The 12,722-nt window shown below is 39.0% G+C and overlaps 1 protein-coding gene across 1 annotated transcript in view; it reads left to right on the top strand.

The window, feature by feature from the left end:
- The first annotated feature begins 322 nt into the window (after window positions 1–322).
- The window catches only part of LOC111581131 (copine-9-like), a 107,834-nt gene continuing 95,434 nt past the window's right edge, over window positions 323–12,722 (top strand). Inside the window, exons 1-2 of the mRNA XM_055013264.1 lie at window positions 323–716; window positions 5,134–5,174. Of these exons, the coding sequence (XP_054869239.1) occupies window positions 637–716; window positions 5,134–5,174 (121 nt within the window). The 5' untranslated portion in view covers window positions 323–636. The remainder of the gene's footprint in view (window positions 717–5,133; window positions 5,175–12,722) is intronic.

Genomic DNA, 12,722 nt, shown 5'->3' with positions numbered 1-12,722 from the left:
TGAGCACACTGAAAGTATAAAATATTATTTATTGTTGCCCCAGAATGAGAAAAAAAAATCATTATATGTTGACACAGAGGAGGGGTTCCCCCTCAGCAGAGGACAGAAAAAATGGCTGAAAGTTTCGTTAAATATAGATTTTTTTTCCCCATTTATTTTGAAGGTATGTAAGCTTAGAATAATAGCACATGATTTCACGCAAGTGGATAAATGACACATACACGGACAGGAGAGAGAGAGAGAGAGAGAGAGAGAGAGAGAGAGAGAGAGAGAGAGAGAGAGAGAGAGAGAGAGAGAGAGACTCCTTGCTGTTGTCGGTGCCTCCGGTTGGCTGCGCTCTCCTCCTCGGCACCGGACAGACACCGGGAGCGCACGGTGGACGCACGATGAAGGATGAATGAACTTTAAATCCGCCTCACAACTTTCACTGCCCCCCTCTCTCTCTCTCTTTCCCTCTCTCTCTTCTCCCTCCTCCGCTGCTCCAGAAGCAAACACCCAGAGGAAGATCTCTACAATGGATTTACTGCCATCACGTTGCTATTGTGAATGATCACATCTCTTCTTTTTTTCTTCTTCCTTTCTCTCTCTTCCTTCTTCTTCTTTCTCCGCGGATGCTCACTAGCGTCGTGAGTCGAGATGATGGCATCAATAGGGGAATTCGATCCTCTCAACACCAGAGTCCCTGCAACTAAAATAGAAGTTACCGTGTCGTGCAGGTAAGGTCAAACTCTGTGATGCCGGACAGATGGGTGGATGTTTCCAGTTCAGAGTCTCATTCCAGCCACTTGGCTTAAAAAATGTTTTCATCTGGAATCCAGCTTAACAAACAAACAGCTTCAGTTTCATACAAGTTAATTAGGTGTGTGAGGTGAATGTTTTTCTTCTTCTGATGTAACACTGCTATCTTCTGTGGAGATGATTCCTTGATCTGTGTCTGCATTTCAGAAAAAAAACCCTCAATTTCTGCAACATTAGAGAATTTTATGTTTTCTATCTATCTATCTATCTATCTATCTATCTATCTATCTATCTATCTATCTATCTATCTATCTATCTATCTATCTATCTATCTTCTAATGCCCTTTGCTCTCATGGTAAATGGTTAAACCCATCCTCCTCCTCCCATATGCAGCAATGCATTTAAAAAATCCTTTAAAATCTTTTGTTTTTTAGCATGAATTCTGTTCACTAACCTGCTACATTGCCACTGATATTCACACACATGCATCGAGGATAACTGGTATCGCAGGTGAATTGCTTGTGTGGCAATGTACAGCAGTAATAGTCACAATTTCAATTCAATTTCTAACCCTCATAACACTTAAATGTGCCTATCTTCACTGCTTTGTGGCTGCTTGAGCTGAATGCCTGACTGGCTGGCAGGCTGACCGACTGAGCGATAAAACTCAGTCAGGGTTTTTCCAGACCGTCAGCCTGCCTGCCTGCCTGCCGGTGCGCTGACTGTCTTTCCAATCCGCTCCTGAATAATGAATAGCTGTTGCTCCTGTGTAGTCCCTCCTGAGATCAGCCAGACTTGAAGTGTCCAGACACCTGAGTTAGAGCAGAGCCGAGAGGGCCAAAGTGAGCTCAGATGGTGATGAAGTTCTTTGTGTTTAACCTTGAGTTTGCACTACAGAGTGCTGTAAATGTAGGGTTCTTATTTCGCCTCAGATTATTGGCTTTTTGTTAGACATAATGACAAATGCTACAGCCAGCAGCTTAATACAGAAACCTGGAAGCAGCTTGGTTCTTTGCGAAGGTGACAAAATCAACTCATCATCACATCTCAGCAATGAAATATTTTATCTCGTTTGTTTATTCTGTACAGAATCTGAAGTGTTAAAATGACACGTTGTGGTTTGTTGGGATTCATGTACAGGACAAATTAGCGACTGATGGAATAGGGGACTAAATAGAGTAAACAGGCTTATGTATAACCCCTTGTAATGGACTTTAGAGCTGGTAGGCAGAGGCTTCATGCAAATTTACTCTCCTCCTACAGACAAATGACTTTACTCTCCAATTAAAACAAATCAATTTTTGATCTGATGAAAGGCGTAAAAGGTCAGGCATATATTGTTAGTATCAACTTGTGTGTGCATGTGCAGTAGTCACAATGTAAGAAGTGCAATGACCTCAACCACAACACGCTACAACTCAGATGGTTTTTATTTTTCATGACTAATGTACAAGGGAAGTCTTTATTTGCTCCAAGATTTTAAATCCATTTAAAAACTGGATTTAAAAGACAAAGTTTGTTGGCATGTAGGCTCCACATGTGCACAGCAAAATAGGGTGAGGGACAGGAGAGAAACACCAAAAAGGGAGATTAGGTTGCAAAAAGAAGAGTAACATCAGTCAACGCAACTATTTTAGCAATAGAAACTATGATGTTGACCAAAACCAGTGCGTTGAAATTGTTGCCACCACAAGAGGCAACACAGCTAATTAGTTTGAGCGTTTAAATTAGCACCACAAAACTCTGCATGATGAGTGTAAAGTCAAACCTAAATGTCATCCAATATATAAAAGTTTGGGGTCACTTTGAAATGTCCTTATTTTTAAAAGAAAAGCATTTTTTATATGAAGATAACATTAAATGAATCAGAAATACAGTCTAGACATTGTTAATGTGGTAAATGACTATTCTAGCTGGAAACGGATGATGTTTAATGGAATATCTCCATAGGGGTACAGAGGAACATTTCCAGCAACCATCACTCCTGTGTTCTAATGCTACATTGTGTTAGTTAATGGTATTGAAAGGATAACTGATGATTAGAAAACCCTTGTGTAATTATATTAGCACATGAACAAACCCGAACCCTAACCCTTTTCATCGAAAACATGAAATCGTGTGGGTGACCCCAAACTTTTGAACGGTAGTGTATATTTCAAATTACTTTGCCATGTTGGAAAGGTTCCAAACAGCTTTTTTGGCTTTTTTAAAATGCAATTTTATGAAGACACACTTCCCTATATAATCACTCTAATAATTCTTGAAGGAACAATTCTTTTCCAAACTACTACTTAGTATTTACTGCTCCCTATCATATCAATGTGATTCTAAAGATAAAGAACATTTTATTTCACGTTGATTACAGTACATACCTCTCTAATTAGAATGACCATGATGTTGCTGATGGTGTCCGTATTAGCAGGTTTTCTTTTGTTTTGGTTTTTTGCAGTTCTATCTTCAGACTGAGTCAAGGTAGTTGTTTTCCCTTTCTCTAGTCCTTATGCTAAACTACGCTCACCAGTTACTTTTTATAACTTCATATTTAGCCTAAATGAGACTGGAATCCAGAGTAACTAAACTTGGCCAATATACATTCAAACACTGGCAATACAGTCTTACTCAACTGTCCATGTAGAGGCGCTATAGTGACATCTTTAACATTTTTGTGGCAAACTTTGACAGAGTTTTGTTAAGAAAAGTAAAATTTCGATAGTGAGTTTATTTGCAGTTTAAATGTGTGGTCTCTTGCCATGAATGTCTTAATAGTTCTTAGGAAGTCTGTGCTATTGTAACCACATTGGACCCAAGAATAAGGGGACATGCCACTGTCTAAAAAGCTTGTATCTGTTATGATCCTACTCCAGACTCTGCCCTTCTTCCTCCTTTGCTATTTTTTCTTCTTTCTCTCATTGTCCCTCATCTGTTTGTTTTGACCTGTCTCTCTCTGGCTCCCTCTGTCTGTCATCTCTCCCTCCTGTCTCTCTGTTCATTCGCCCCTTTGCTCTCCCTGCTTCACCTGCCTGCACTCTGTTTTGCTGATTACTGCAATGAGTGTCACCTGCAGTAATTAGTTCACACCATTCACCTGTTCTCCACCTCACCTCCACCTATTTAAGCTCTGCGCTTTCATTCACTCCCTGCCGGCTCATAGATTCACATCCCTTCATGGCTTCTGCTGCACTCCTGGATTCTGTTTCTCCCCACCAAGCCTTCTACTCCCTGTCAGCTTCAGCCCCCTGGACTCAAATGATTCCCCCATCCTGGATTTCCCTCTAGTGGACTCAGTTCAACTCCTGTCTGTTCTTGGATACTCCCCAGTCTTCAGTCTGCCAGTTTTGTTTCCCCACTAGCTTCTGGATTCCCCAAGCCTGCCTAGCCCTTAGTTCTGTTTTCCCCTGGTTTTTGTAAGTACATTGCTGTGTTGTTTGGTTCAGTTTATTCCTGTTTGGTTTTGTGGTTTTTGGTAGGTCTAGTAGTGTAGTTTCTTTCAGTGTTAGATTCGGTTTAATTTATCTCCTGGTTTGTTTTCCCTTTTCTGTATTGGGTTAGTTATTTTTTTGAATAAATCTTTTTCCGTTATTCACCTGTCTGCCAATTTTCTTGTGTGCCTGCGCTTGGGTTCTCCTGCTTTCCCCGTAACGGTATTGCCAAATGGATTTTTTATTTATTTATTTATTTATTTTCTGTTTTCTGATTTTATGTGATACCTTAAAATCAGGTTGTGACTGATTAAAACCACACACAGTAAAAGCAAAGAACTCTTCATAAAAGGCCAGTATTCACCAGAATCCAACTTTTTTACAACAAAGTGAACATTGTTTCTTTACCTTTGGTAAAAGATAAAGTCGGTCACTCCATTGTTTTAACATTTTCAAGATCATTAAGTCTACATAGATATGTTTAAATAGTTCCAAAACACAAGGTTATGTGGGCATGCAATGATGTAATTGTACATTTTTATTCAAACTAACATTTTGGACTTTTAAATTGTAAAACTCAGTTTATGTTAAGAGTCGTCATCACATCTACATTCAGGTCATTCGCAGCCATTGTTGGCAGTAAGGAGTTCAATCATATTCTGCTTTCTGAGGGTATCATCAGCCTTTTATCTGTAATGAAGTGTTTTATTTTTCTTATCATCTCAAGGATAGGGTTTGCTGCACAACATTGTCTGATGATTAGCTTCACAAAATAATATGGGGGGCAATTTAAATCTGTCCATGACCCAGTTTTTGTGGGTTTAGCTGAGGCTTTTTGGAAATGCTCAGGAGAGCAAAGAAAAACCAAGATAAAAAAGGAATTTACTAAATGTTAATGAATGAATAGTTTTTCTGAAAACATTGAGGAGGACTGGAAGGATTCATCTTTACTTGCACTTTTTTCTGTTTCCACAGGAGTCTACTGGATGTGGACACATTCTCCAAGTCCGATCCTGGTAAGTTTCACCTTTTCCTGTCTGAAATGCTCGTATTCATTGTTTTTAGTTGATGTATTTACACTTTACTTTATGAACATTGCAAGATGCATTTGTTGATCTTTTTCCTACACTGGTATTCTTCCTTACCAGCAAGAAAAGCATTAAGATGTAATGAATGGTGTTCCATTCTCCTCTGGCTTTTAGTAAATAACCCTGAAGGTCAGAGCTTTCAGTGGGTGACAGCAAGGCTGATACAATACAACACGAAAAGGCAGAATAGAGAACAAAGACAAGACTAAAGAGGGCTTGAAAAGTCAAGGTTGAAACAAGGTTGTTATGTGGAGCTGGCTGAGCTTCAGCACACTGGGCGGCAGAAAGCCGATGGGACTGGAATTAACAGGAATGTCACAGTTTGAACAAAAAAGTAGCTTTTGGTTTGGAGCAGTGGTGGAGGAAGTATTCATATCCTTTAGTTAAGTAAAAGTACCAATACAACAATGTAAAAATACTCCACTACAAGTAAAACCCTGCATCAAAAACTCAATGGCACTGGTTTGGTCCCTCTGACTGATTTATTATTATGTAAGACTTGATTAGCTTCTTAATAGTGAAGCATCAGTGTGTCAGCAGCAGGTTACTGTCGTAGCTGCTGTAGGTGGACCTATTTTAAACTACTTAATGTAGAGTTACATTCAGGGACAGCAGATAAAACTTTGACAAACAAAGCTCTGAGCGGATTTTTTTTTCTTGCTGATTTTTGGTGTCATAAAAGCTAATTTGAACACTGAAATGAAACCATGTGAGCAGTTTTGAGGCAAAAATCACTGTGTGGTGGAGCTGTTAATGGAAGTATAATATATTCTGTAAAATGGAAAGACTCAAGTGACTCACTACAAGGAACTCAAAGTTGTACTTCAGTCAAGTACATGACATGAATGTACTTAGTTACCTGCTTTCCATAGGGAAGGATGTTTTTTGTCATGCAGAGCTCTGTAGCAGCAAATGTTAACCAGGTAAACAGTGTTCTAGCAGTGGTGTCTGCTTGTTAATGAAATCAGTTGCAGGATTACCTGAAATACTTCATTATGACAGGCTGTGCATTTGGGCTGCAGGATGAATTTGTGATGATCACACGTTTCACACGTGGTGTTCAAAGACAGACGAGAATCCAAACATCTAAAGCACCTGCATGTTTATCCATCTACTGGTTGACAGGACACTTCCACATGTAGAAGTTTGTGAGCCTGATCTGTCATATTGACCTCATGACACAGAAAATGTCCTCTGTATTATTTCTTGAAAGGAGTGTTGAGCTGCCTGAGCATACTCAAGAAGAGAAGCTATTAACTCATTTCCTTTTAAAAGAAATCTCTTTGCGTGCATCTCTGTCCTTCACATATCTCAACAAGCGTTCGTCCGATCCACTTCAGACTTGAAGGTTGCATCATTGGGAACCTGAGGAAGTGCAGGGTCGAGGTTCTAGCAGGTCGAATGAATGTGCGATGCTTTTGTGGTCGTTCTCCGGTCTTCAGCTTGGCCTTGGCCACGTGGGCGGAACCACTGTTGCTAGGCAACATCTGTAAATGCAAATATTCAATGTCGCATGACAATGCCACATTTTGATTGCACTTGTTTTATTGTAGCTGTACAAATACCACTAATTCAAGACTATCTAGAAAGACCTTTTTACCTACAGCTGCACCAGGTGTCTGCTTTGAGTTTTAACCTTCTGAGCCCCAAGCAGCTTCTGGGCATATTTTGATCCATGTTGCATTTTTATTCACTGTGGGCTTGTTTTTCTCTTTGCCTCTATGGAAAACAACACAAACATGGTTATAAGAGAGAACTCCAAAATCCCCTGTGTCTACAACAGAGTTATGTCATAAATCATAAAGAAAAGAAATGAAATAAAAGGTGAATGTATTTGATTATTCATTTCAGAAAACAAACAAAAATACTAGAATCAGTGTGTAACATGTTTCCAAATGTTCACAGCTGTTGCCAACACTGGAAAAAACAGCAGCCCCACATACTATAGATCAGCTATTTGACTTGGCCTCTTCACATGACTCTGCACATCACCCCTACACAGATGTTCCACCCTCTTGAATGCATCTTCCAAGTATTTGCTGACAACTTTCTCCCCTAAATACTGTTTTTGAGCCATGCTGTATTTATTTTATTGATCCAGTGTTTTTTTTTTTTTTGCTCTCAGTCTCTCTTGTCATCTCCTCTCTGCTCTGTGTAAACACAGCCTCAGTTCACCTGAAACTTGAGTTTTTCACTGTTGGTCACAGGTGAAACAGTCATGTTTTCTCAGTTACACTGCAGTGTGCAGCCTTTTTTGTTTTGCACAGAATTTCAGTGCAAGTGCTTTATTTTATGAGGTGTTTTTTTCCCCCAATGACCCACGTAGAATGGATACATAACAAGACCATTGGAAAGCTGAAAAGCTGCAAATCTAACATTTCTTTCTGTTTTTAGAGTGATTGAAGCCTGTAGACGGATTGTGGGGTTCAGAGAATTACACTGCACAAATCACAGTAATAATTTATGGAAAATATGCTTTACCCCAGGAAGAAACCTCCCCGTTAGCCCAAAATGCAGAATTAGCTATCAGCTCCAGCATTTATAACAGATCCCTGATTTTATATGTTGCAAAGCGCTGGGACATCTTGGACAGTTCTACAAAGAAGCTGGGGAAAAAGAATGTGTTAAGATGAGACAGCTCATAGCTGTGAGGACGCTTTTCGGTGCTTTTAACTCGTGCTGCCAGCTGATATTCTGGGGGACTCTGAGTTCATTTCTCCTACCTGCAGAGCTAAGTTTGTGTATAGTTTCAGTTATTTTCATTGCCACTAGCTGCCATTTCTCAGTGGAATCCAATGTGTCAGCCAGAGGTGACAAGCTAAGAGAGGAGTGTGGTAAAAACAAAAGTTTTGGAAATTCAAGGACAATTGCTGCATACAAATATACCATAATTTTTGAGTGGTTTCCAGAAAGTTGCTCTGTTTCTAGCAATCCTCATAGTTATAGTTGAGCTATTTTGACACTATGACTTGAATCTGTCACTAAATTGGGGTAATAACTGGAGACACGTACATTTTTTATTGTTTCTGAATGCTTGATGCTATTCTATCAATAGCTGTGGATGTTTTCCAGCTAATCATCTCTGCAGGAAGTGGTTTGGTGAGTTATTCCACCAATAACTCACAAGAAGTATGAAGCAGTTCTTATGGATTCATGTTATTTCAGTCTTGCCCAGTGAGGAAAATAAAGGAATAAAACCTGTGTGCCACAGGGAGGTAGTTAAAAGACATAAAGTACTGAATAAAAGAGAAATGAACAATCTTGAGAATGACCGCTAACAAGCACAAAAAAGTATGAAAGTTAGATGTTCCCTCTCTGAACACAATAAGAGCAAGAAGTGTAGCCGATGAGCCAAGAGAAAAATAAAATGCTAAGAAAGTGTCTTTACAGGGAAGCATGATGACAAGACTGAGTGAAAAGGCTGTAACAAGCCCAAGAGCTGTATAAAGAAAATTACAGAGAGTGCATCTTCTCTGCACCAAGAGATCCAAACTGCTCTGCTAGAAGTTTTAGGTGTTCATTTGTTTTGGCCTCTTAACACCAAAGCTCTCTTCAAACTAGGTCCAGTAAGTTCTTAAAAGAAAAGAAGTGTGGTGCATTTGAGAGCCCATGGGGCACAGCTCACAGACAAATGATAGCCCAAATGAGCCAGATAGTCAGGTTGTAAATGAGTTACACAAATCACAGCTGGAGAGCACATCTGTCTATCTGCTGGTCTTGAGGCTTGGCTGATAATGTGGGTGACTGATCACAGATGTGAGGGCTGCCTGAGGTGCTACTGGACTCCAACCAGTACAGACAGGGAGAAGTGGTGCATGAGCCCCTGCTTTCAGTCCAGCACACACGAGCAGATGTGGTGAGCAGCACTCCAAGCTGCCTGTTTCTATATGCACTACATCTGGAAGATGTAATTAGGAGAGACACTGTTTTATACTTTTTCTTTGGAGCTGCTGTAACGGTGAACTGTCCCCACTGTGGGATCAATAAAGTTTATCCTTATCATTATCAACTGTAACCTAAGTAACACAGACAGAACAGGCAAGACGAAAGGTAGCGAGTCAAGATTTAAACTGTTTTGTTAAAGCAACGGCTACAAGATGCACTTTATGAATAAATTGTTACGTCTTTTGTCCTCTTTGGTCCACAGAAAAATGCTATTAAAAAGTGGGAAAATATAAACAAAATCCAATTACTGCAAACTGCAGTTATTAGTTTAGTGTGCAGCAGTAATAAGATTTTGTGGAGGTTTACATTAATCTGGTGCTCAGCGGTAGTATAGTATTTGTGTATGTAAGATACATATGGTACAACTGAATGAGCAGATCACGCAGTTGGTAGGATGTGCGATATTCAGTGTAAAGTAAAAGAGCATTCGAAGCCGGTGTCAACAACAATACAAGTCATCTCATTTCACTTCAACTGAAAGGCAGATCTTAAGTTTCACATTAAGAGGGCACAGGCGTGTGTTATGCATTATATCGCGTTAAAATTAAATCGCGTGACCTAAATGTGCAGCAGGCGGCTAGAAGTGATGGGACTCGGAAACACCCCCATCACTTCCGATGTATAAGTCCCAATGAATTTGATTTGTAGCAGGATCGCAATCATGTGATCATCAGCTGACAGCTGACGTAGTGTTCACTTGTAGTCATAGTTACAGTGACGCCATGCCACTATCTCACAATGATACAGAAATCTTCAACAAATCCATGGATCCAGGCTATAAGCTGCATCACTGCCAAAATCTAACCAGTTGGTCCTTGTGTCATTTATGACCTTAGCTGAAAATTTCATCCAAATCTGTTTGTCTGTTTTTGAGTAATGTTGCTAACAGACAGACAGACAGACAGACAGACAGACAGACAGACAGACAGACAGACAGACAGACAGACAGACAGACAGACAGACAGACAGACAGACAGACAGACAGACAGACAGACAGACAGACAGACAGACAGACAGACAGACAGACAGACGCCAGTCGTCACATAACTAGTAATCAGTATTACATACTAGTGATTATGCTAAGCAGTTCTCAGATCCAGTGCATTCAGATGTACACTAATTATATTTATTATTACATCAGTGGACAATGAAACACCTTCCAAGTACAAGGCTGCTGTATTTTATCCCTTACTGCCTAAAATGACTGAAAAAGAAACTGACATCACACGGCATGAGAGTTTCCAAGAACCGTACACACACAAGTTTAACCTGTAGCCAAAGGGGGAACTTATCTAAACCTTAGACTGAGATTCCATTTTGATTTCCAATGAAAAAAGACTGGAATCTATGATGAAAAAATAATACTGAACACTTTTAAAGAGGATGCTTCACTGAAATTCAATGCAATCTGACAGAACACCTCTCGCATCAAATCTACTTGGACAACATAGTAAACAAAACAAAATAAACATTGGTACACATATGTTACTGTCAGGACAGGAGGTTGATCCACAATTAAAATGATCACATTTTGCTAAACTCTCATCAGATTTTTCAAGTGTTTGGTCTGTCAGTGATATAGGATATTTGCTACTATTTCTTTTGTAGACAGTAACAGCGTTTTTATAAGATAATATCTAGGTTGTTTTTACTCTGTGTAATTAGTTTATGTGTGCTATTTCTTTTTACTGATTTTTGAAATATAATATTTAATATTGTTTAATAAACCAAAGAAACAAAAGGTAAAATATTGCTGACATTTCTAGCAGGTTGTCAAAGATGAAAGTTAAGATTTTAGATTGTTCTCATACATCAAGATTGTAGAATGAAACAAAATTCTAGAATTTTGTCATACGCCAAAAAATAAATGAATCAACATGTTTTTGCAACATTTTTGTGTTCACAGCTGTTAACACGACTAGAAAAGTGCTATAGATCAGCTTTTTTGACTTGGCTAATTTACAGTGTTCCACAGTTTTCACACAACTCTGCACATTATGTCTACACGGATATTCCAGTTTTCAACAACTTGCTGACATATTGCTCTCCTATATACTTCTAGATTCTGTTTTTGCTGTATTTATTTATTTATTTTCTCCTCTCTGTGTAAATGCAGCCTGCAGTTAACCTGAGAAGTCTCAGAATTTTAAGGAGCTGGCTGCAGGTCACACCTGAATCATTCCAGGCTTCTCATTTACACTGTGTTGCAAAGATTTATTTTTTCTCTTTTTTTAATTTTTAACGTAATTTGGTGCAAATGCTTTCTTTTTAGAGCTTTATCTTTTCATTGAACCAAGTAGAATGAATTAATTGTGATCACATGTAATGATTGTAAGCTTACTTTTGTTAGTTTTTTGTTTTCTTTAAGATAGAAAACCACACCATACATGATACCAACCAAGGCAGTTGGAAAGATGAAAATCTATTATTTCTTTTTTTGAGGTTTCTGGCTCTGATAAATGGTATGTCATATGTCAAGATTCTAGAATGTCGTCACAAATGAAAGGTATTCCCAGTGAATCAATGTATAGGAAAATGAAGCAGTAGCTAGATTTCTGGTCCTGTTAGCTTTCAAAAAGGATTACTTATTGTGACATATCAAATGTAACATTTTCTGAACAGTTACATAGAATAAGATGTCTTATTTTCTTGGTTTTGGCATTTCATTCACTAGAACATCCAAAATCAACACAGAAGTCTGGCATTCTCTACGGTTTCAACTGGCTTGAACTCTGCTGCAATATGGCAGCGACAGAGATGTTTATCACAACCCAGATGAGGTATCAGGGTTTGGATGGGACTGAGATGGATTTTTCAGCATGAAATTCACTGCTGTAGCAGGTAATCATAAATATGGTGCCTGTGCCATCCAGCACATTGCATTAGCCGGTCATGAAAGTGATTCTTCGATGATTACTTTAGACATGACTGGTAATATTCAAAGCCATGTCAGTATAGTTGTGAAATTTTTTGATTAAACAGCTGCATAGGCCTGCAGAATCATAACTTTTACTTCAGCCTGATTCCTTGTGGGATATCTCATCGTCTCACGTATACCTAAAACGTGAAGCCCACTAGCACCACGAATACAATTTCCAACCTCGATTTACGTCAGATCTCCGTTCCTGAAAGAAGTTGATTTTCACCGCAAGTCGGAACTCTGGAGAAAATGTTAACAAAGCCGTTACCTGCATCATGATTTTGATTAGTTCTTCATAAAAGTCATGAATACCAATGACTTTCATGCTGTATGAGTCATTTTACAAGAAGATAAAAGAATATGTTCCACTGTTTTTACAACTTGATCTAATAATGACGATGTTCATTGGTGTTTCGCCCTGTTCCGAGCGTTTTATTATGTCTAATTTCACTGCCATGGTGTGTTGCCCTTAAGGCAGAATTATCGATGCACTTTTATTTTGGAAAAAGCCTTTATTTTGAAGTTGTTTGTTGCCAGTTGTCACTTCTTGTCCGCTATTTTGATGTGTAGCTTTACACACGTACGTGCTTTTCTGGATGCACAGCTCTCTA

This window comes from Amphiprion ocellaris, chromosome 8, assembly GCF_022539595.1.
Source record: "Amphiprion ocellaris isolate individual 3 ecotype Okinawa chromosome 8, ASM2253959v1, whole genome shotgun sequence".
NCBI lineage: Eukaryota > Metazoa > Chordata > Actinopteri > Pomacentridae > Amphiprion > Amphiprion ocellaris.
This window is presented reverse-complemented; position numbering and strand designations above follow the sequence as displayed.